Below are 25,958 nucleotides of genomic sequence, written 5' to 3'. Positions count from 1 at the left end.
TGTATAGATAATGTCTAAAATATTGGTCAAGTCAATAAAGAATTTGTGTGAAGTGGATTCATACTGGACAAAAAAATTGCACTAGTAATTATTTCCAAATGACATAAAAATGATAACAATTACATCAAAAAAGTAGAAGAGAATGATGTATGAAGTACATAAATAAATATAAAATGTAATTGAAAACATATATAACTAATTTAGTTTGTTAAACAAACTTTTGTACATAAATATTATAAATAAGATACTAAATTAATATATTTTTAAATATAATTAAAATAAATTTAAAATTATAATAAAATATTAAGCATATATTTATGTAATTCATGTCTATATCGTCGTGGCTATGCTTTTGTCGATTATTACAATTTTCATCATTGCATGTGGTGGGCGTACACATTGGAAAGAGGCAGGGCCAATATTCATTCTACGGCCATTTCACATGGTTGGCCACCGTTTTAAAGATGCCTTCACACTTTAGTTCAGTAAAGATGACTTTACTCTTATTTTCCATTCATCGCATCCCATTAAGCCACCCATTTTTCTTTAAGTCTAAAGATTGCATTGGAATGGCAAACACAAGGGGATATTTGATTGATTTTTATGTGCAATAATTAAAAATTTATATTTATTTGAGGATTACATCCATATACTAGAGAATAGATTTATGAACATCAAATGATCTATAGATGTCGACTCAACCTAATTAAGGATATAAATGCTATTATCAATTTGAACTAAAAGACAAACATAAAGAATCTATATATTTTTTAATCTATGATTATCAATGTTCATATTTATGCATTTTATTTGATTAACTTAGGCTAATCATAAGAAAATTGTACTTTTTTTTATATCTCTAGTTATCTCATCTAATCTTACATAGCTTAATTTCTCTCCGTGTTTCAAATCTCTACTATTCTTTATTTACATCATAATTTTAAATCTAATATCCTTTCATTCTTGTTTTGAAAACTATTTTAAATATTTTTGACTTACTACTCTAGAGGTCTGAAAATTTAGCGAAACTAAATTACTATTCTTAGAATTTTTTTAAATAATAGGATTGGTCAATATTATTTCTAATAATTATTTTAATTGAATTACTAGCTTATTTCACATAGATTTTTGAAATATCATTTAGTAGTAAATCCATGACATGTCTAAACTAATTAAAATAGTCTATTTTAAAGTTTCCTAAATGAGATCATATAGTAATACTCAATAAAATTATATTTTCATCTTACTCATCTTTCCTCTTCTTTAAAATTGATCCTATATCATTCAAATCAAAAGTCATCAATTTCATATCAATTTCTAAATTAGTTCTTTATTTATCATTATTTTTATATTTTTAATGATTAATTTATTTTTTCAAAAAATTTGATGTATAATTTCTTTTGATTTTATGTTTCATAATTTTAAAAAAAAAAAAAATTCTCCATCAAATTCTTTTGACTGATTTTTATGTGCAATAAATAAAAATTTATAGTTGTTTGAGGATTACATCCATATACTAGAGAATAGATTTATCAACATCAAATGATCTATAGATGACTACTCAACTTAATACAGGATATAAATGCTATTGTCAATCTGAGCTAAAACACAAACATAAAGAATCTATTTTCAATCTATGATTATTAATGTTTATGTGTATGCATTTCATTTGATTAGCTTAGGCTAATCATAAGAAAATTGTACTTATTTATATCTCTAGTTGTCTCATGGAATCTTACATGACTTAGTTTCTCTTCATGTTTCAAATCTCTACTATTCTTTATTTACATCATAATTTCAAATCTAATGTCCTTTCGTTCTTGTTTTGAAAACTATTTTAAATACTTTTGACTTACTACTCTAAAGGTCTGAAAATTTAGTGAAAATAAATTACTAATTTTAGAATTTTTTTAAATAATAGGATTGGTCAATATTATTTCTAATAATTATTTGAATTGAATTACTAGCTTATTTCACATAGATTTTTCAAATATCATTTGGTAGAAAATCCATGGCAAGTCTAAACTATTTAAAATAGTCTATTTTAAAGTTTCCTGAATGTGATCATATAGTAATACTCAATAAAATTATATTTTCATCTTACTCATCTTTCCTCTTCTTTAAAATTCTTCCTATGTCATTCAAATCAAAAGTCGTCAATTTCATATCAATTTCTAAATTAGTTCAAAAAAATTGATGTATAATTTCTTTGTTTTTTAGATGGAGGTCCTCTAGCCAGTAGGCTGAACCTCTTCGGCTGAGAGCCAAGAACTGAGGGGTATCCATTCCACTAGCTGTTGCCACCTGATACGAGGGGCTTGACCCAGTAGGTTGAACCTCTTCGGCAAGAACTGAGGTCCCTGGTGGACTCATTTAGAGCCTTTCAACTTCACCAGTAAACCAAGGGCCCATTGACTATAATTTCTTTTGATTTTATATTTCATAATTAAAAAAAACAATAAAATTCTCAATCAATATCAGAGTCAGCATTCTATCATATTTAATATAATTTGTTCCCAATTTTACATGGCATTTCCAAATTGGGAAGGAAGACAATCCAGACAATCCAAACATTTTATAGTGCGCATGAAATTCGAGCTATGAATAACCTCGGCGTCAATGCCCCTTTCTTCTAAAGTGTAGGAAAATTAGGTGTGCTGAATTATTATTAAAATGCTGGCGAAAAAAATTCCACACAGTTAAGTCCAATATTAAGAAAAATATTTCATCTGTAGGGTCCCCAAATTGTAAGTCTAATTTTAATGAGTGTTCTCCCAAGAAAATTATTTGTTACGCAATAATAGCAAAATATTGTAAAATCAACTTACGGAATGTGTGTGACTGGAAAACATCAGAAAGCGAAAACATTACACGACTAATAATAATTTTGCGTTGGTTGGAACATGAAGTGCGTGCTTGCTTTGACAACGTCCACTCTTTACCGTCCATGTGAAACAATGAAATTAATTTTGTGCAATTCAACTCGAATTAATTTTAAAATGATCTCAAGTAGAAGAGTATCACGGCGACCCTTACTGTAATCTATTTATTCCTTGTCCCTTCCATTCCATTCTATTCTCTTCAATTGCTTGCCTTGTGTGTTTCCCCTGCCTCACACTAGTTTGATCTACCATGGCTGCACTTCTCTTGTTACCTTTAACGCTTTCCATAATTTTAATCTCCGCTCTTCCTTATTCTCTCACCAATCTCTCTCATCATCATCATCAACAACAACAACAAGAATTGCTCTTGCAATTCAAAGCTGCCATTTCAAAGAACGCCTCTTCTCTGCAGGACTGGACTCCCCTTCACCCCTTTTGCAACTGGTCTGCCATCACCTGTCATCCTTCCTCTCACTCTGTCCGTGCCATCAATTTAACCCTAATGAGTTTAGACGGCACCATCTCTCCTGTGCTCGGGAATCTCTCCTCTCTTCGATCCATTGATCTCTCCAACAATTACCTCACTGGCACCATTCCGCCCCAACTCGGCCAACTCCCAAATCTGTGGATACTCTTGCTACACCGCAATCAATTACAAGGAACCATTCCCCACTCTCTCTCCGCTTGCCGCAGTTTGTATACTCTGGCACTCTCCTTTAACCAACTGCATGGTAGCATTCCGCCTGAGCTCAGTCTTCTCACAAGTTTGAAGTACCTCTACTTGGGCGTTAACAGTCTCACTGGTACCATTCCCAGCTCTATTGAAAATATGTCCGCCTTAGTTGAATTGCAATTGACCGAAAATGAGCTCTATGGTCCAATTCCTCGTGAATTGTGCATGCTCACTCGCCTACGGATTCTTCACCTCAACGGAAATAACTTATCAGGAACCATTCCCAGCTCTTTAACAAATCTCTCAAAATTGAATAACCTAGTTTTATCTCGAAACCACATAAGTGGAAATATTCCATGGGAAATTGGTACCAAACTCTCCGACTTGAAATTCCTTAGTTTGTGGGGAAATCAGCTTAGTGGAAACATACCAAACTCCCTTGGAAATTGTTCCAGTCTCGAAGTACTCTGGTTACAAATCAACCAACTTGGTGGAACGGTTCCGATGGAGCTGGGTAAGTTGAACCTTCTAACCCAGTTTAAACTACAGAGCAATCAACTTGTTAGTGACAGCAGTCACACATTGGCCTTTCTCACTGCTCTCACAAATTGCTCCCACTTGCAAAAAATAAATATAAGAAACAATCATTTCACTGGTATGTTGCCTCCATCCATAGGCCAATTGTCTTCCAATCTTTATTCCTTGAATTTATCATTTAACATGATAAGCGGAAGCATACCACAACAGATTGCCAATCTGACAAACTTAACCTACTTAAATTTAGGCAATAATCTTTTCAGCGGCAATATTCCTTCTGGAATTAAAAGATTCCATGTGTTGGAAGAATTGTATTTGCAAAGGAACAATTTAGAAGGAGCCATTCCAAGTGAGATAGGTCAAATGCAACATCTAGGACTCTTATCTCTTCATCACAATCAGTTATCTGGAAAAATACCAGATTCAATTTGTCAATCCCAGCAGTTGAGACGCGTCTATCTTCATCACAACAAGTTATCAGGGGAAATCCCCGTTAGTTTGGAGGGATGTCAGAAGTTGGAGCTCCTTGACTTATCTTACAATAAACTAGGGGGAAAGATACCTGTTGAAGTCATTGCCAGCCTTAAAAACCTGGCATTCTACCTCAATCTTTCATGGAATTATCTGCAAGGGACCTTGCCACGGGAGATGAGTAAAATTGTAATGGCTCAAGCTATAGATATATCTGGAAATAGGCTTACTGGGGTCATTCCGATTTCTCTAGGAGATTGCACAGCATTAGAGCTTCTAAATCTGTCCCACAACGCCTTTGTAGGTCAAATACCAGATTCACTCTCCAAATTACGAAATCTCCTAGAGATGGATCTTTCTTTCAATAATTTTTCAGGGCAGATTTCAGAAGCAGGTTTGTTTCCAAATAGAACTGTTGTAATATTGTTAATGGGGAACACTGGACTATGTGGCCCAAAAAATTATTCATTGCCTCCCTGCCCAAATCTGACCCAGAGAAAACATTCCCCACTCAAAAAAGTAGTCTTATCAGTTGTTGGAACCATCGGAGTTGTATTATGCTGCTTCATTATAGGAATTGTATGGAGGCTTAAACTTTCAAGACAACAAGTCCGTACCTCAAGCTTTATTTTTCAAAGGCTTGGCTATCCAAAATTCTCTCATCAAGATCTTGTCATTGCGACATCTGGATTTGATGAGTCAAACTTGCTTGGCGTGGGTAACTTTGGATCTGTCTACAAAGGCATCTTGAGGGATGGTAAGATTGTTGCCATCAAGATTCTTAATTTGCAAAATGAAGAGGCTCAGAAGAGTTTTAAGAGAGAGTGTAAATTGTTAGGGAGGATTCGGCACCCTAACCTGATTAGAATCACAAGTGCATTTTTCTACCCTGACTTGAAAGGTTTGGTTCTTGAATTTGCATGTAATGGAAGCTTGGAAAAACATTTGCACCCTGACAGGGATGATGAAGGCTTTTGTAAATTGGGCTTGAGTGAGTGTTTGAGCATTGCTGTAGATGTAGCCCATGGCATGGAATACTTACATCATAATTGTCCTCTACAAATTGTGCACTGTGATTTAAAACCTAGCAATGTGCTCTTGGATGCCAACATGACAGCCCTTGTCACTGATTTTGGTATATCCCGTTTAACTACTACAAATTCCATAGATTCACTCAGTACTACAACTTTTGCACTTAGAGGATCTATTGGATATATTGCTCCAGGTAAAAAAATTTGAGTTTCCCTTATATTGACTTTACCATTTTATATATTAGCTTTTTAAGAATTTAATGAATAAAATTTGATTGCAGAGTATGGATTGGGTGGGAATGTTTCTATCAAGGGAGATGTTTACAGTTATGGAATTCTGATATTAGAGATGGTTACAAGGAAGAGGCCAAGTGATAACATGTTTGTCGGAGACATGACATTGCAGAAGTGGGTGAGGTCAGCCTTTCCAGACAGACTGGCAGAAATTGTTGATAGCGGGCTATGGAGAGATGTTAATGAAAACATGGAAGACAATAAATGTCTAATTTCTTTCATTCATGTTGGTTTGCTTTGTAGTAGTGAATCACCAAGAGAAAGGCCTTCCATAAGAGATGTAGGCAATGCCTTGGAGAGGCTGAAGACATCTTTGATGGGAGGTGCAGCTGCTTCCAATTTAACATCCACTATATCAGAACTCCTGGAGAATACCAATCCCACAGGAACAGGAACAGGAACATTAGCATCTGACAGTCAAAGTTCTACATTTTAGATGTTGGTAACTTCCATTAAGAAGTTTTAGTCCTTTATGTTTGACAATTTCAAATTTGTCTTCTTTCCTGTCAGTTCCACCTGTAAATTCTCGAATCATTTAACATAATACCCATATGCATTTAAGTTTGGAGTCTTTGTTGTAAATTGTAGTTCTTTTAGCTTGTAAGTTGTACCAAATCATGTGTTTTCATTACACTAGTTTGAGAAAGTATGATGTTGTCAATACAAACTATTAAATTAAAGAATTATTTCCCTTTCATAATCAAAAGTTTAAGAATTATTTTTTCAGAACGATTAAATTAAATGATGGATGATGGAACTTCTTACAGAATTCATTCAAAATTAAGACCTTTAATTAGAACTAATGTAATTCTTTATTAAAATAGACGATGCCCCGTTTGCAGGTATTGTACGATTGAGATAAAATTCTGTTTGCCTCAATTTTTAAGTTAATCATTTATGTTTTATATCTTGGTTTTTATAAGAGAATTTTTTTATGTTTTGATTTATAAAATATCCATTCTACATATAATTAATCCTAACTTAATTTTAAGCTGATCATAAGTTATTTTAAATATATAATTAATTAAATTTAAAAATTATTTTAATATAATAATTATTTTTTAACAAATTAATTTTGATATTTTTTAACAAATTAATTTTGATATTATTAATATAGATCTAGCCATAATTCAAATATGGAAAGGGCTGAAATTTGGATTAGATTCATCGGTTGTGTATTTGCCTCCTATTTCTTAGTTGAAATTGGACGGTAATTGTGAAATTAGGATAAAACAATGAATGATTGAAGTAAATGATCGAAAATAGATTGCTACATATATCCCATAGAGCCATAAACTGAGATCTAGGCAAAAGAAGATGCTTAGAACATATTACTAGAAGTTCAGCTTGTTTTTTTGGGACCAAGTAGTACAGATTCACCCTCGTCCTCTGAATTTCACTATGTTGAAAGTTGAACTTATTTGTCATTGTCAACTCTGTCAAAATCCCTGAGTACAACTCCTAAGCCTATTCCCTAGACACAGAAAGAGAGAGAGAAAGTGTTGCAGATAGGGGTTTGACTTAGGTCAAACCCCAGTTTCGGAATTAACCTTGAATTGAATAATGTAAATGGGTAAGTGCACAAAGATGATGGTCAAATAGGGGGTATAAGTGGACACTTTTTTTTCTGAAATCAGGTGAACCTGAACTTGGAGGAAAAATTTGAAAGTCATCCACTCAAGATATGAAGATAATCAAACAACAATATTGTAGTACTCTGAATCTAGTTTCCAAACTACTAATTTTTTTCAAAATTGGATAAGATTAAGGGGGTCAAATCCTTCGTGCACAAAAAAGAGACCCTGATTTTTTCTAAAAAACATAACATAGTGTCTAATGTGTGCATCAAAAAAGTCATAGTTAGATTTAGTATTTTAACAAATCCTTTGGCAGAAAGATAGTTAAGAGTTAGCACTAGAAGATGTGTATTGTTTTGTAATATTTTGTTGAGCATTTTTTTTTTAATAATTTTTCCAATTGAGCACATCCTAAAAAATTAGGTACATGTTCGTGTGCGAAGCATAAGTTGTACTAAAAAAATCGGAAATACATTTTTTTTTTTTAATTGTAAAGAATCAAGTGCACTACAATAATATATAAAACTTTTTAAATTTGGATAAGTAGATCAAAAGTTATTAAAAAATGGTACACATATGTCTGTGAGAACTATGGAGACACTGGTAAAAGAAATTCAATAATAATATGTTATTGTTGTTCAAATTTTTAAAAAAATATATGGTTTGAAAGCTCAGAAGATGGATGAAAATATGGTGGCAATTTTAGAAATACCCACTTGATGAAGCGTAAACCTAATGATGACAAAGTCGAGAAACCAAGTTGATAAAATAAAACACGTCAAAAAGAAGGGAAATGGAGAGAAATCAAACTTCCAAACTGTAGCTTTGTCATCCGGGCGTATTTCCAAGCCTAAACAGTCAAAAGCGTGCATGGGGTACCTATGGTATAAAAAGAACGTACAAGGTACTTATGGTGTAAGAAGCGCATATGCTCTATCTTTATTATAAATAGCACGTACGTGTTGTTTTTACTATAAACAACGTGTACATGCTACTTTTGTTTAAAATTTGGGAGTGTGTATAATATGATATTGTATATATAATATGTGTATATACATATAATTTATAATTTATATATAATATATAATATATAATATTTATATATATGTATATAATAATATATAATATATTTTATATAATATATAATATATTAAGTATATATACACACATATGTGTGTATGTATGTGTATTGTCTCCCTCTCTCCCCCTCTCAAGCGTGTACAAGGTGCCTCTCTTTCTCTCCCTCTCACTCTCTCTCTTTCTCTCTCTCTCTCCCTCTCCCTCTCTCCCCCTCTATACCCCATCTCTCTCTCTCTCTCTCTCTCTCTCTCTCTCTCTCTCTCTCTCTCCATATCTCTATCTCTCTATCCCTTTATTATATATCACATTATTATATCTCTCCTTATACCTTTTTTATCTTTTTATCTATTTTTCTCACTCTTCCCCTTCTATCTTCATCTCTATTTTTACTATTGGCAGAAACATGACGCATTGTGTCTCTTGTTTTAAGAGAGCCATCAAATAACTCCTTTTTGAAAAATTGTAACTTTGCACTATTGCTTTATGGAATTGATGTCTATTATCGTCGTGGTTTTTCTTTTCTCTATTGTTACAATTTGCATTATTGCATGTGGTGGGGGCACACATTGTAAAGAGGCATGGCCAACTTTCATTCTGCGACCATTTCACATGGGTGACCACCTTTTTAAATAGGACCTTGGAAAATCAGTAAAGATGAAACTAAAGATGACTTTACTCTTGTTTTCTTCTAGTTTTCCATTCATCACATGCCATCAAGAGGACAACCCATTTTTCTAAAGATTAGAGAAAAAGGGACATTGATAAAGATTGCATTTGAATGGCAAAAAAAATGGAACATTTGACATTCTAACACACTAACACATTTACCTCTTACCTCTTTCAAATGGTAGAGTAGAGTATGCATTGTCGAAATTAATTAATCAAATAAAAATTTATATTAGTTCAGGATTGAATCCATATATTAGAGAATAGACCTATGAATATCAAATGATCTATAGATGTGGACTCGATCTAATAAAGGATACAAATGTTACTATCAATCTAGAACACAAACATAGAGAATCTATTTTCAAGCTCAAAACTAAGTTGCATTCACCCATTACATTTAGTTTTATAGCATAACATAAATACCATTTCATTTTCATGCATATAGATAACATTATTATCTATGATTATTCGTGTTTGTGTATGCATTTCGTTTGGTGACCTTAGGTTAATCATAGGAAAATTGTACTTTTCTTTACATCTTTAGTGATCTAATATTATCTACATGACTTAGTTTCTCGTAGGTAACTTCTTATTATTAATAAAAAATTTAAAACTCCAATATTCTTCTTTTACATCTTAATTTTGAATCCAATGTCCTTTTATCCATGATTTAAGAACTATTTTAAATAATTTGGTTTGAAAAATTAGTTGAATAAATTAGTATTCTTAGATTTTTCAAAATAATAGGATTGGTCAATATTATTTATAATGATTATTTCAATTGAATTACTAGTTTATTTCATACCATTTTTTCAAATATAATCTAGTATTAAATCCATGAAAAGTCCAGATTATTTGAAATAGTCCACCCTCACCCATCTCCCATTATGTACTCTCTCCTTCTCTTCTCTCTCTATTGTCACTTTTCTATCTTCTCCTTCCCTAGGTTCCTCACTACCACCATGTCTACATCTCCCTCCATCCCTTCTTACTTCTTTCTCTCTTTGTCCCTCTTGAATTGGACATGCTCACTCACCTAGAGACTCTCTATCTTTTTTAATATAACCTATCAAGAACCATCGACAACTCTTTGTGAAGTGTCTCGGGTTTCAAGGATCAATCCTATACCTTCTGAAGTTAGTCTATATGTGGACAAGGTATAGTATAGCCCTGGGCCCCAAACTCCAAAAGCCTCCTATTCATTGTTAGATATTTCTATTTGTTTCGGTATTTGTGGATCAGGCCTTCACCCTTTGATGTTCATTAGTGTTGGTAAATAGTAAGGTGTGACTATGATCCCTGAATCCTAAAAAATTTTCTCCATCGCCAATTTTTCTTAGTGTTTTGGGCATCGAGCATTGGAGGTTTGCATTTCATATTTAAATAGTGATAGGCACATCGTTGATCCCCATTTCAATATGTAAATGGTGATTTCTAGTAGGATTCCATTTAGTCCTCCCTACCTATGATAAAACTTGTTAATTTAAGAATATATTTAAATTTTAGGACAATATAGATTAAATGATTGTCAATTTGAAGAATAATTTTTTAATTTAATATATAAATCAATCTTATTATATTTTTAATTGAGAAAACTAGTAATATTTAAACTCAAAATATTAATTTATTTATGTATTCACATAATGTAACATCACACTACAAAAGGGAGGGAAAGACAAATAAATAATATTAAAAACAAAAATATATTTTTAGATATGAAAAATATTATTTTGAAATTAATAGATTAAATTAAAAATTAAATTAATTTTATTTAATGTAATAGATTTTTTCACTTAATATAATATTACATTAAAAAAATCGTTATAAAAAATATTTTTTAAATTAAATATTTTTTATTAAAATTAAGAATTAAAAATTATTCAATAGTGACACTTACAAATAAGTTAAATTAACATAAAATTTATTTATTTCTTAAAGAATCATCTTTATTATAATTTACAATTTTCTTTAAAAAGGTAAAAAATATAACTCCTAAATAATTAAATAAAATAAAATTATTAAATTGACTCCTAGATTTGACTGTGTGAACAATTTTTTCATCATTTCAGATGATGCTCCATGATTAATCATGAAGATGAGAAAGTTTGAAAGACAAAAAAAAATTGATAGAAGCCAATTTTATAATTTATTATGAACTATAGAAATTTCATACAATTAAAATAAATTATTAAACAATAATTTAGAATGCACATATTGGGGGTATTTTCTCATAGTATTTTCTTCTATCGAGGCATGTTTTCGTGTCAATCTATAACTACATCGAATGCACATTGGAGATGCAGAATGTTTCACATATTCAAAGTGCTTTGGATAGGCATCGTAGGGAAATTGGGCAGGAAATGGTTACCTTGATAAAGAAAAAGACAAATGCCTCATTATTTCTATTGAATGCGGAACTCCTTGAGGTGAATCAACACCCACAGCCATTAGTGCTTGATTTAAATTTTTCCCTAGGGCTTGTGTTATCGTAAGGTTCTAATGAAGCTGCAGGATTTTCTCAAGTTGCGCTACTATTGATAGGGGCTCGATGCAAGAACAGCAAGATGAAAACGTCCAATCGATGGATGAGTAAGGCAGAGGGTAATATTTTTTGTGCTCCATTTTGATGACTATAAATATGGATGATTGGTGATTCTACATTTCAAAAATTGCAGAGGATGGTCAGGTTGCCAACTAATAACTATATGTATAGAATTAACTGTTAATCGAGTTAATCTCTTTTCGATTGTAGTGAGATTGAGACAGATATGTAGTCTTGCAGCCAATTGCAAAAATTGGTAAACTTGGTTTTGTAAAAATGATATTTATATCATATCATTAGTTTAGCTTCATTAGGTTAGCATTAGTTTTATTTAGGGGATTTCAATTGCAATTGAAGCTATAACCGGAGGTTTTCTTTTTTCTAGTTCTTTCTTGTTGGTATGCTTTTTGAACCAGATTTTTGTATCCGATTACTATATTAATATACATGCGGCTTGCCACCTTGCCTAAAACAAAAATTTAGAAAGGGGTAACTGACATAATTACACTATTTTTCCATCGCAATCGAATCGAATTAATATTTTTTTTTCAATTAACTCAAATTAATTTTAAAACCAATCCACGTGGTAGTGTATTTGTGGGCATTGATTTTCCTTGTCTATTTATTTTTCCTCCATTCCATTCTCTTCAATTGCTTGCCTTGTGCATTTCCCTTGCCTCACACTAGTTAGCTCTACCATGGCTACTTGTTTCCTTTAATGCTTTCCATTTTTTCAATCTCCACTCTTCTTCATTCTCTCACCAATCTCTCTCATCATCATCATCAACAACAACAAGAATTGATCTTGCAATTCAAAGCTGCCATTTGAAAGAACGACTCTTCTCTGTCGGAATGGACTCCCCTTCACCACTTCTGCAACTAGTCTTCCATCACGTGCCTTCCCAATTCTCACTTTGTTCATGCCATCAATTTAACCCAAATGAGTTTAGAGGACACCATCTCTCTTGTGCTCAGGAATCTCTCCTCTCTTTGATCCCTTGATCTCTCCCACAATTGTCTTACTTGTGCAATTCCACCTCAACTCAGCCAACTACCAAATCTTTGAATCCCAACCATTGGACCTACCATCTCACGCAAAGATGGTCATGCGAGATGGCATCAAAATCTCCCCAAAAGAGTTTGGCAGGACATAAGGTGTTGGAAAGATAAGGAAGCCACTATGTTGGCCTTAAAAACTTGGCTAAAAAGGTCCTTCATTATCTCCTATAGGCTGAGCCTACCAAAATCCTCCATTTTAATGAGAGTAGACACTTCCGCAAAACAAAAAATCACCTCCATCATGTCTTGGAAACTTGGTCGAAATGCCATTTCATTGTGAGTAGACACTCGTTCAACCGAAAAATAATTTTTCGCTAAGAGGGGGCATTTCAATAGGACCAAATAGTCATGTGTCATTATAGAATGTTAGGCTGAAGAGGCCTTTCTCAGGTGGGACCCACCGCAGTCCTCATTCCACCGAGACATCTCACTTCGGCAAGACCCAAAAGTGCATCTTGTTGCCCTTATAAACCTGGTTGAAAAGGCCATTTTGATGAGACATTGGGTGCATTCTGCTGAAAAGGAAGTGCTGAAAGAGGGCTTTTGTGCCTTACGGGGTGGTAGGGAAGACTATCCACCCTTTGAAACTTACCCCGCAAGGGTCCCCTAGTTGATTGTTCCGCCTTGTGGGGTAGCGGCAAATATCACCCGCTAACTCTTTTTCTTATTCCACAATGTCTCATACTGCTAACCCATACCCGTGCGGGGTAAGAAAGGAATTGAATTCCTTACCTTCCCGCCATCCCATGTGGGGGAAGAAAGGAACTGACTTCCTTTCCTTTCTGCCATCCCGCACGGGTGAAACCTGCTTTACAAAACTTGAGCAACCAAAACTTTAGCCTGTTGCAACCGAATAACACGTATTGCCTAACATAAGATGGTGAATAACACGATATGTTATTCACACAAGATGTTGTTGTAATTGCGAGGTACAGATCAATAACCCTTGTGTTATTGACTCTCACACAACCTTTGCATTATGCACTTTCTAACAATATTTGAAGAAGCAACTCACTCTGTTGAGTATGATAAAATGACATGTTATCCACATTGAATTCTCAGGATTGATCTCTGCAAGGGTTGGCACAAAAATTTCCAACAATTATGAACACCTATAAACAAATATAACAAATTGAATTGATTACTCTATTCTCTTGGATGGGATTCCTATTGTAATCCTAGCTAATATTTTGTGATTCCATTATTTTTTGAAACTCTATCATGTGTGCTTGTAGACATGGAAAAATTATTTTCATTCAACTACTAGCTTGTTTAAGATTCGATGGTGTTGATGAACACCTTTATAGCCTTGTTCAACTAGGATTAAAACACTTCAATTCATCTTGCTTTATTCAAGCCCTTTTGTTCTTTCTCAATGGTTGAATGATGAGACATTTATTATCTATACTTTTAAATGTTAATACAACCTATTATGAATGTTATTTTACTTTGTTAAACATGAATTTGATATTGTAATGGACAAATATTATGAATCCTTGTTCCAATATGGTTTTGTATCCTAGGGTCTTTGGACATGTCTTTAAATATGCCAACTTAAGTTGTGTTTCAAGTAATTTATTGTGTAACTGTATAGATAATGTCTAAAATATTGATCAAGTCAATAAAGAATTTTTGTGAGGTGGATTCACACTTGACAAAAAAATTGCACTAGTAATTATTTCCAAATGACATAAAAATGATAACAATTACATCAAAAAAGTAAAAGAGAATGATGTGTGAAGTACATAAATCAATAAAAAACATAATTGAAAACATATATAACCAATTTAGTTTATTAAACAAACTTTTGTACATAAATATTATAAATAAGATACTAAATTAATATATTTTTAAATATAATTAAAATAAATTTAAAATTACAATAAAATATTCAACATATATTTATTCAAGAGTGTGTGTGTATATATATATATATATATATATATATATATATATATATATATATATATATATATATATATGGGGTGGGAGGGGCAAAACCTTTAGTTCAACACATTGTAAGCATACATTTTTTTAGGAGACCCATTGAATAACTCATTTTTGAAAAGTTGCAACTTTACACTAGTGCTCTATCTAATCGATGTCTATTATCGTCGTGGCTATGCTTTTGTCCGTTATTAAAATTTTCATGATTGCATGTGGTGGGAGCCAATATTCATTCTATGGCCATTTCACGTGGTTGGCCACCTTTTTAAATAGAGCCTTGGAAACTCAAGATGCTTTCACACTTTAGTTCAGTAAAGATGAAACTAAAGATGACTTTACTCTTGGTTTCCTCTAGTTTTACATTCATCGCATCCCATCAGGAGGGCCGCCCATTTTTCTTAAAATCTAAAGAAAAGGGACATTTGACTGATTTTTATGTGCAATAAATAAAAATTTATAACCTAGCTTTATCTACACAATTCTTCTTTCCTGTCAATTCCACCTGTAAATTCTCGAGTCTTTGTTGTAAATTGTAGTTCTTTGAGCTTGTAAGTTGTACCAATTCATGTGTTTTTATTACACAAACTATGTAACATATTGTTCTATTTAAGAATTATTTCCCTTTCCTAATCAAAAGTTTAAGAATTATTTTCCCTTCGTTTCAAAATATTGAAGACCAATTTCATCGCTACACAGGAATAGCAATTGAAAATTCAGAACAATTAAATTAAATTATGGAGGATGGAGACCTATAGGTGTAATCGTGAAAAAACTAGGGTTTCATCAATTAAGATAGTAAGACCACTAATTTTTCCTTGGGGACTACTACATTGAAAGAGAGATGAACCTAATAGATCTAGCCACAATTCAAATATGGAAAGGGCTGAAATTTTGATTAGATTCATTGATTGTGTATTTTCCTCCTATTTCTTAGTTGAAATTGGATTGTAATTGTGAAATTAGGGTAAAAAAATGAATGATTAAAGTAATTTATCAAAAATAGACAGCTACATATATCCCATAGAGCCATAAACTGAGATCTGGGCAACAGAACATGCTTAGAACCTATTACCAGAAGTTCAACTTGCTTTTTTGGGACCAGGTAGTACGGATTCACCCTCGTCCCTTGAATTTCACTTTGTTGAAAATTGAACCTATTTGTCACTATCAACTTTCTCAAATTCTCCGCGTGCAACTCCTAAGCCTATTCCCTACACACAAAAAGAGACAAGAAAGTGTTGTGGATAAGGGTTTGGCTTAGGTCGAACCCCAGTTTAGTTGAATTTAATAATGTAAATATTGATGTAAATTCTAAGGAGATATATCTCAGATCTGCAATTGTTAATGATGATGCAATGATTTTTGAATGTAATAACAAATGTTGAATTTATGGCATGCCAAACACATGAGTTCATGAAAAACCTAATCACACACATGCTTATGTACATTGAAAGATTGATGTAACTTTTCTCCATAATGCTTGAAGGATGAAATGCAACCTTGAATCTCTAAAAATGTTTAATGATGAATTACTGAATGTACAAATGATAGGTATGGATTCTTAGATCTAAAATGAATTGATAAGATTTCTTTATACAGGGTTCCCTAGGTAAATTACCAATTAGGACAACCTCCAATGGTCAAATGTAGACACAATGACAAAAATCTATCAGGGAGGGGGAGTATCTACCCCATTTCAAATTGGGTCCACATTTAGAGGGACTAAGGCATTTTGAAGTGCCCTGGTTCTCCAAAATCAAGACCAGCTAGCAAGGAAATGGGGGAGAACAACCTCTAGGATAGGGCCCACCCAGTGGTGTCAACAAGTGACATCATGCTAGAGTAAAATGGGGCCAAAACATACCTAAGAGGTATGAAAATGAGACATGCTAAAATAGGAGTGCAAACATGAGGTATAAATTGCATAGATTACAATTTACAAGGCTACATTTAGCCCTCACTTTAACAAGACTATGAGCCTATGCAAATACTCGTGGTAAAGTAAAAAATGAGAGAGAGGAGCAATTAAGACTGATATCACAAGGAGATAAGATATCACTAATTTCGAGGAACCAATCCCCCAATCTTAGGATCTAAACTCACACAATCACATGCAAGAGCACACAAAATAAGACAAAGACCAAAAAGTCAAACAAAGGAAAAGGATGCACAACAAAAAGGGGTTAGTACTAAAAAAAAAGGCTCCAAGTCAACTAGTTGAAAAGACTTGAATAATCAAATGTCTCAGCCACTAATATCATTCCTAGAATGCTATCACAAGAACACGAGTGATCACATAAAAAAGAACAAGAGCATGCATCAAATGATGAGACTTGATGAACACATAGAAAAGCTATGAGCTCATGGGGAAGAGAAAAGGGATAACATTGATGTCATGGGCTAGCAAGTTGTGTTATGCTAAGTGATATGTGAGAGGAAGAACAACAGATACCATGAAATACATAGGCTAGCAAGTTGTGTTATGCTAGGTGACCCTTGTGGACATGAATACTCACAGGACAATGAGTTGTATTATGTTGTGTGATCCGTGCAAATAGGGAGAATTGAAATATTCTAGAGAATTGAAATATTCTTTTTGCACTCTCTGAATAAGGAAGAGTTGATTGTATAGTATTAGGAGTTAATTATCTCGTATAATAATTGTTGGTTTGGTTTTGAGTATGCAATGACTTGTATAAGACATGATCAATATAGTACAAAGAGGGTGATATCCAATGCCTTCCTCTTAATGTCAACATAGTCATATGTTGATGTCTTAAGGAAGCTAGAAACAAGGATGCACACCTTCAATACCAAGGAGATGCCCTTTTATTCAACAATGTTCATAAATCCAATATAAAGAGGCATTACTCTTATAAGAAAGGAAAATATTATTGTAAAAGAGATGATCTTGCAACAAGTGTAAAGGGAGTCATTAGAAGGAGGAGGAAGAGATCATTTCTCAAAAGACATCCACTTCCAAGAGGAGATTTTGAACAAAAATAACATCATTGACCAAAGGAAGGAGAACAGGAATTCATACCTTCCCCCTATTCATAGGAAAAGTGATTTTTGATTAAGGATAATAGACTTTTGACCCAAAGTGGGGTTTGGTGGGTAAGTTCACCAAGATGGTGTGCAAAAAGGGGGGTATAAGTGGACACCTTTATTCTGAAATCAGCTACTTGAACTTGGAGGAGAAATTTGAGAATCGTCCACTCAAAATATGAAGATACTCAAAGGAGAAATATTGTAGTACTCTGAATCTAGTTTCCAAACTACTAAATGTTTTCAAAATTGGATAAGATTAAGGGGGTCAAATAATCTAGTTTCCAAACTACTAAATGTTTTCAAAATTGGATAAGATTAAGGGGGTCAAATCCTTCATGCACAAAAAAAAATCCTTTTTTTTTTCTAAAAAACATAACATAGTGTTTGACATGCGCATCAAAAATGTCATATTTAGATTTAATATTTTGACAAATCCTTTGGTAGAAATATATTTAAGAGTGAGCACTAGAATTTTTGTTTTTTTGGTAATTTTTTGTTGAGTATTCTTTTTTATGATTTTTTTAAATGGGTACATCCTGAAAATTAGGTACTTATTTGTGCGTGAAGCATAACTTGAACCAAAATAATCAAAAATATAATTTATTTTTATAAAAGTATAAAGAATCAAGTGCACTACAATAATATATAAAGTTTTTTAAATTTGGATAACTAGATCAAAATTTATTAAAAAATGGTACACATATGTGTCTGAGAACTATGGAGACTGGTAAAAGAAATTTAAGATTAATATGTTATTGTTGTGCAAATTTTAAAAAAATATATATGGTTAGAAAGCTCAAAAGATCAGTGAAAATATGGTGGCAATTTAAGAAATACACAATTGATGAGGTGTAAACCTAATGATGACAGTGTCGAGAAACCAATTTGATAAAACAAAACACATCAAAAAGGAGGGAAATCAAACTCTCAACCCTCAGTCTTGTCATCCAAGCCTATTCACAAGCTTAAATGCACTAAATGCGTATAGGTATTTTTAATCAAAAGAACGTATGGGGTTTATAGAAACAAAAGTGTATACAAGGCTATAAAAAGAGAAATCTCATATGCATTCTAGAGAGCAAGAAACCCATATGCCTTTTGGAGAGCAAAAAACCAGTATGAGTTATGTCAACATAAAAGCATTCCAATATATAGAAATAGATATTTATGTATATAATACTTGTATACATATGTATATACCATGTCTATGTCTATATGTATATATAATATTTTCATGTATATGTAAATGTATATGTATATAATATTTGTGTGTGTATGTATATATATATATATATATATATATATATATATATATATATATATATATATATATATATATATATATATATATATATATATATATATATATATATATATATATATATTGTCTCTCAATATCTTAGCAAATTGTATTCTTACCCTCTGTAAATCTCTCTATGCCTCTCTCTCCCCCTTAGGACCCCACACGATCCCTAATGAGATCATATAAGGTCCCTTAGCACACTGTATGACCCCTTAAGACCATATTATGTCATAAGGGGTCATATGATATTCTAACACATGTGTGGCCCCATTAGGACCCCACATGACCCCCAATGACACCATATGACCCCTTAGGACCATGTATGGTGACCTAAAGGGTCATAAGGTGTCCAAAGGGGTTATATGGTTTTCTAATATATGTGTGGCCCCTTAGGACCCCACATGACCCCTAACGACACCATATGACTGCTTAGCACACCATATGGCCCCTTAGAAGCATATGATGTTCTAAGGGGTCATATGGTGTCCTAAGGGGACATGTGGTGTTGTAACACATGTATGCCCCAATTAGAACCTCACATGACCCCTAACAACATCATATCACCCCTTAGGAGCATATGATGTCCTAAGGGGTCATATGGTGTCCTAAGGGGTCATATGGTGTTGTAACACGTGTGGCTCCATTAGGACCCCACATGACTCCTAACGACACCATAAGACCCCTAACAACATCATGTGACCTCTTAGAACACCACATGTCCCCTTAGGAGCATATGATGTCCTAAGGGGTCATATCATGTCCTAATGGGTCATATGGTGTTGTAACACATGTGTGGGCCCATTAGGACCCCACATGACCCCTAAGGACACCATATTACCCCTTAGCAAACCATGCAACCCCTTTGGACCATATGATGTCCTAAGGGGTCATATGGTGTTGTAACATGTGTAACCCCATTAGGAACCCACATGACCCCTAACAACACCATAAGAGCCCTTAGCACACCACATCACCCCTTAGGACCATATGATATCCTAAGGGGTCGTGTGGTGTCCTAAGGGGCCGTATGGTGTCCTAAGGGATCATATGGTGTTCTAACATGTGTGTGGCCACATTAGGACCCCACATGATCCCTAAAGACACCATATGACCCCTTAGCATGCCACATGACCCCTTAGGACCATATGATATCCTAATGGGTCGTATGGTGTCCTAAGGGGTCATATGGTGTTGTAACACATGTATGGCCCCATTAGGACCCCACATGACCCCTAACGACACCATAAGACCCCTTATCACATCCCATGACCCCTTAGGACCATATGATATCCTAAGGGGTCATATGGTGTCTTAATGGGTCATATGTTGTCCTAAGGGGGCAAGACGAACCATTATTACAATATACAAAGTAGTGTCAATACTGCTTACAAAAATAAGTTTAGATCACTTGGGCCCTTGGTACATGATACAACCCCTTAGGATCCCACACAATCCCTAATGACACCATATGACCTCTTAGCACGCTACATGACCCCTTAGGACCATATAATGTCTTATGGGGTTGTTTGGTTCCCTAAGGGGTCATATGGTGTTGTAACACATGTGTGGCCCCATTAGGACCACACAAGACCCCTAAAGACACCATATGGCCCCTTAGTATGCCACATAACCCCTTAGGACCATATGATATCCTAAGAGATCATATGGTATCCTAAGGGGTCATATGGTGTTGTAACACGTGTGGCCCCTTTAGGACCCCACATGATCCCTAAAAACACAATATGACCCTTTAGCACACCATATGACCCATTTGGACCATAGGATGTCCTAAGGGGTCATATGTTTTCCTAAGGGGTCATATGGTGTTGTAGCACATGCATGGCCCCATTAGGACCCCACATGACCCCTAATGACTCCATATGACCCCTTAGCACACCATACAACCCCTTTGGACCATATGATGTCTTGAGGGCTCATATGGTGTCCTAAGGGGTCACATCATGTTGTAACACATGTGTGGCCTCATTAGGACCCCACTGATGGTATGATGAAAGAATATCCAGTAGAATACTGAGAGGGTGGTGTGAATCAGTATATTGAAAAACTGATACAAAGTTCCCAAACTCAAATTCAATCACACAAAGTAGACATATCTCAGTCAAGATCAATATTCATAAGAATACTTGACATCAACCGGTTTAACTATTATGACAACTTAATAGTAAACAACTTTAATCTTGTAAACATCAACAATGCTTAATCATAACTCAACATATTCATCTCTCAATGCTTCTAGTTATCATGCCTTATCAAAAGTTAACTAGATCAACAAATAAGATCATAACCACAAAAACATTCACCACTTGACACAAATGTTTATATGTGGGAAATCCAAATAGGTAAAAACCACGGTAAGATGAGACTCACAAGGATAGCTATCTGAACTCTTCTGAAGTTCACCCTGTTAGGAGCCAAGCATGTTAAAGCTTTACAATAAGTCTTGTTAAGAACTAATTCCCATTAGGAATCACCTGGTTAAGGGATTTACAAATATGCCTTGATGAAAAGCACAATACCCTGTGAGGAGTAACCTCACTCGAGGATTTAAGAATCCAAGCTAATGGACCACCTTGTTAGAGGATTTAATGAGTAACCAAGCTTGTTAGAGCTTACCCAATTAAGGGATTTCACTTTTGCTGTAATTGTTAGAAAACAACAGGTTTTGTTGATCTATCTGAGTAGCACTACATTTTCTTGATCAGATCCTTCTAAAATTCAATCTACCTTCACTCAAAGTGCAAATCCATTCACTGGTTAAGCAACTACAAACTCAATAGGTTTCTATAAATCTTGCCAACAACCTTTACAAACAACTTCATCGACCTTAAATACAAATCAATTAGGTCGGGAACACAACAAAAACCTAATCTCATCATCGAGATTACAAACAAGTTGGTACAATCTTGACCGTTAGAAATCATGACAATCCCTTCACATTCTTCAAGAAAATTCCAACACCTCCATGATCACCGCTTCATTGGAACTCATCACGCGTTGTGCATTAGATGCAATCCACTTTTCTCCTTCCCTAGACAAAAACAAATGTGCCAAAATAATTTGAACTTATCCTCATACAATGATCACACGTGTCTCCATAATTACCACTCATTAGATAATAAACCAATAAACTTAATCGGTTAGGGTTTAATAACTGATAGGGTTTACTGGTTACATTGCATAGAAAGGTTTAACCCTTTACACCGGTTTATCAGTTCAACTTACAAACTTTACATACCGGTTTACAACATCTTCCACAAATCTTTTATTACCGGTTACTAGCCAATATCAAAAACAACAATATCAACAATAATATGAACATCATTACCGGTTTAATTGACATCAATGACAACATATCATTAATGCAATCTCTATGCAAAATGCCAACAAACTCAAAATGCCAACAATCTCCCCCTTTGGCATTGATCGCAATACAAATATCAACGCCTTTAATTGTTGTTGAGATTAGTGAATAGGAATCCTAGTTTACATTACCAAGTATTCACCTTGCTTTGTCTATCTTCAGCATGCCGCTAGTTCACCTAATTAGACACATAATTCTTCTCCTTAATCACATAATTATTCTCCCCCTTTGACAACAATGCCAAAGTGAAAGTAAAAAAAATGTAATTATGCTCTCACTGTGCATCAACATCATTCTGCAACTTGATGCTCCCCCTGTGTAATACATCCACTTCTTCATCAATCCATGTAAAATTCTGCAAGTGGTTCAGGGACTGATGTAATTAGCATCATGCTCAACTAACTTCATGAAGAGGGACAACCCCCAATTGACTTCTAAGATATTCGAAAGTGGTCTTAGGTAGAGGTTTGGTAAAGATATCTGAAAGCTTCTCCTTGGTAGAAACATGCTTCAAGATAACATCTTTACTTTGAACTTTTTCCCTCAAGAAGTGATATTTCAATTCAATGTGCTTAGTCCTTGCGTGCAAAACAAGATTTTTTGAAATGTTTATTTCACTTGTCTTATCACAAAAAATCTTTATCGGTTCTGATATTTCCATCTTCAAACCTTTCAAAATGTGCCTCATCCATATAGCTTGTGTGCAATTAATATAAGCTGCTACATACTCAGCTTCAACAATAGATTGTCAAGTACAACTCTTCTTTTTACTACTCCATGAAACTAGCCTTCCTCCTAGAAAGAATGCACCACCGGTAGTACTCTTCTGGTCATCAATATTTCCTACCTAATCAGCATCTATGTATGCTTTCAAATCAAAATTTCCACCATATGGATGCCATAACCCACAATCAATAGTACCTTTTAGATATCTAAAAATTCTCTTGGTTGCCATCAGATGTGCCTCCTTTGGATTCTTCTAAAATCTAGCAACAATCCCAACTGCATGGGCAATATCTGGTCGATTGTGGACAACTTAGTGTAATTTGCCAATCATTGACCTATATTCCTTTTCATCTATAGACTTAGATGCATCTTCCTTGGACAATTTACAACCTATAGCCATTGGGGTTCCAACTGGTTTACAGTCACTCATACCAAAAGTCTTCAAAACCTCTTTCATATACTTGGATTGAGTAATGAAAATACCATTCTTCATCTATTGTATTTGTAAGCCTATGAAAATTTTTATTTCCCCTACCAATGACATCTCAAATTCAATCTTCATTTCATCTGCGAAATAGTTACTCATGTCATCATTACCTCCAAATATAATGTCATCAACAAATACTTCACTGACCAGTATTTCATCTCCTTTAGACTTGAGATAAATGTTGTTGTCATCATTGGTTCTAGAAAATCCTATCTTCATCAGATGAGTATGAATTCATTCATACCATGCTCTGGGTGCTTGCTTTAATCCATACAAATCTTTATGCAATTTGCATACCATGTCTTCCTTATCTGTCAATGCATAACCATCCGGCTGCTCTATATAAACCTCTTCTTCCAATATCCCATTCAAGAATGTAGACTTAACATCCATCTATTATACCTTGAACTTCTTATGAGTTGCAAATACAAGTAATGTTCTGACACCTTCCAGTCTTGCTATTGGTGCAAAAGTTCCTCCATAATCTTCTCCCTCTTCTTGCGCATAATCTTTGCATACTAATCTTGCCTTGTTGCGAAATACAACACCATCTTCATTCAACTTATTTCTGAACACCCATTTAGTACCTACAGCATTCTTATTTACCGGTCAGGGTACTCGGTTCCAAGTGTTGTTCTTCTCAATTTGATCCAACTCCTCTTCCATAGCTTTCACCCAATGATCATCACCATATGCCTCCTTAGCACTTCTTGGTTGAAAGGTGGAGATCATGCAAGAATTCTCTCTTATTCTCCTTCTAGTTAGTACACCGGCATCCTTATCTCCAATTATCTATTCAGGACTGTGATTCAGTCTCACATACCTAGGAATAACATGATCATTCTCTTCAGGTTCAACTTCTACATTATCATCTTCTTCTAAATTTATTTGTTCTAGTTGAACAAGTACATCAAGATTTGCTTTACTGGTTTCTGATTTAAGAGTTTCAGGTTCCAAAAGTAAAATACAAGGATCTTCATCCTTCTTCTCAGAACTAGTTCCATCTGAAACTTTGGGACATTCATCTACACGAACATCAGCACTTTGTGTCCAGTTGTTGAAGCATTTATAGGCCTTACTCTTGGTAGAATAGCCAAGAAATATGCCTTCATCACTCTTAGCTTCAAACTTGTTTATGTAATCACATCTTTTAATAAAAATATTTTCTTCCAAATATCTTAAAATAGCTAACATCAGGTGATCTCCCATACCAGTATTCATATGGGGTCTTGTAGACATTTGTACTTATAGCTTCTTTCCAAAAAAATTTTGCTACACCTCCTTATATCAACATAGTCCTAGCAGCTTCAAGCACTGACCAGTTGTTTCTCTCTGCTATACCATTTTGTTGTGGTGTCCTTGGTGCAGAAAGCTATCACTTGATACCATTATCATCACAATACTTAGTGAACTCCACAGAAGTGAATTTACTACCTTGATCTGTTCTTAGACATTTTATATTTTTGTCACTCTCTTTCTCAGCTAAGGCTCTGAATGCCTTGAATTTACCAAAAGCTTCATTCTATCCTTCAAGAATGTGACCCACATCATCCTTGAACAGTCATCAGTGAAGATCATGAAACATCTATCACCTTGAATGCTTCTTGTTCTTATTGGTCCACATAGATCTGTATGAACCAAATCTAACAAGTGCTCAATTGAGAAGGAATTTCTCTTGAAAGTTGAAGAAGTCATCTTTCCTAGTTGACATTCTTTACAAAGAGCATTAACCGGTTTGTCTAGCTGAGGCAGACCTCTTACTATCTTAGACTTGCTTACTTTAACAATATTGTCAAAATTTATATGACAAAATCTCCTATGCCTAAGCTAGCTATCATCTAATTTTGCAATCAAACAGTTGCTAACTTTAGGATTGAGATGAAATAGATTACCTCTGGTTTGTTTCCCGATTGCAATCAATTCACCTTTGTTGTCAAAGATTTTGCACATTTCATTTCTAAACTCTAGTGGGTATCCTTTGTCATTAAGTTGTGCCACACTTAAAATATTGTGCTTTAGGCCTTCAACCCAATAGACATTATCAGCACTGCTCTTCCCATTAAGAGAAATAACTCCCTTACCTTTAACCATATAGGGTGAGTCATTGTCAAATCTGATAACACTGCCATCAAATTCCTTCAGGGAAATAAATTTCCTTCGATCATCGGTCATGTGATGTGAAGAACCACTATAAATGATTCAATCATCAGAGTTATGCATTCTGGATAGTAGTGCCTTCTAATATGA

The 25,958-nt window shown here is 34.1% G+C and overlaps 1 protein-coding gene across 1 annotated transcript; it reads left to right on the top strand.

Annotated features, from left to right (window-relative positions):
• The first annotated feature begins 3,097 nt into the window (after positions 1 to 3,097).
• On the top strand, positions 3,098 to 6,456 carry LOC131075499 (probable LRR receptor-like serine/threonine-protein kinase At3g47570). The gene is made up of 2 exons (XM_058012342.2): positions 3,098 to 5,788; positions 5,876 to 6,456. Exons 1-2 carry the CDS (start codon positions 3,133 to 3,135, stop codon positions 6,322 to 6,324), a joined length of 3,105 nt encoding a protein of 1,034 aa, XP_057868325.2. The 5' UTR covers positions 3,098 to 3,132; the 3' UTR covers positions 6,325 to 6,456.
• The last annotated feature ends 19,502 nt before the right edge of the window (positions 6,457 to 25,958 follow it).

The sequence above is a fragment of the Cryptomeria japonica genome, chromosome 5, assembly GCF_030272615.1.
Source record: "Cryptomeria japonica chromosome 5, Sugi_1.0, whole genome shotgun sequence".
Lineage (NCBI taxonomy): Eukaryota > Viridiplantae > Streptophyta > Pinopsida > Cupressales > Cupressaceae > Cryptomeria > Cryptomeria japonica.
The sequence above is the reverse complement of the archived record's forward strand: the minus strand, read 5'-3'. Positions and strand labels throughout refer to the sequence as shown.

Excerpts from the sequence above, each read along its gene's own strand:
- LOC131075499 (XM_058012342.2), top strand. The coding sequence starts at position 3,133 with ATGGCTGCACTTCTCTTGTTACCTTTAACGCTTTCCATAATTTTAATC. Across the intron at positions 5,789-5,875 it reads TATTGGATATATTGCTCCAG|AGTATGGATTGGGTGGGAAT; the intron begins GTAAAAAAATTT and ends ATTTGATTGCAG.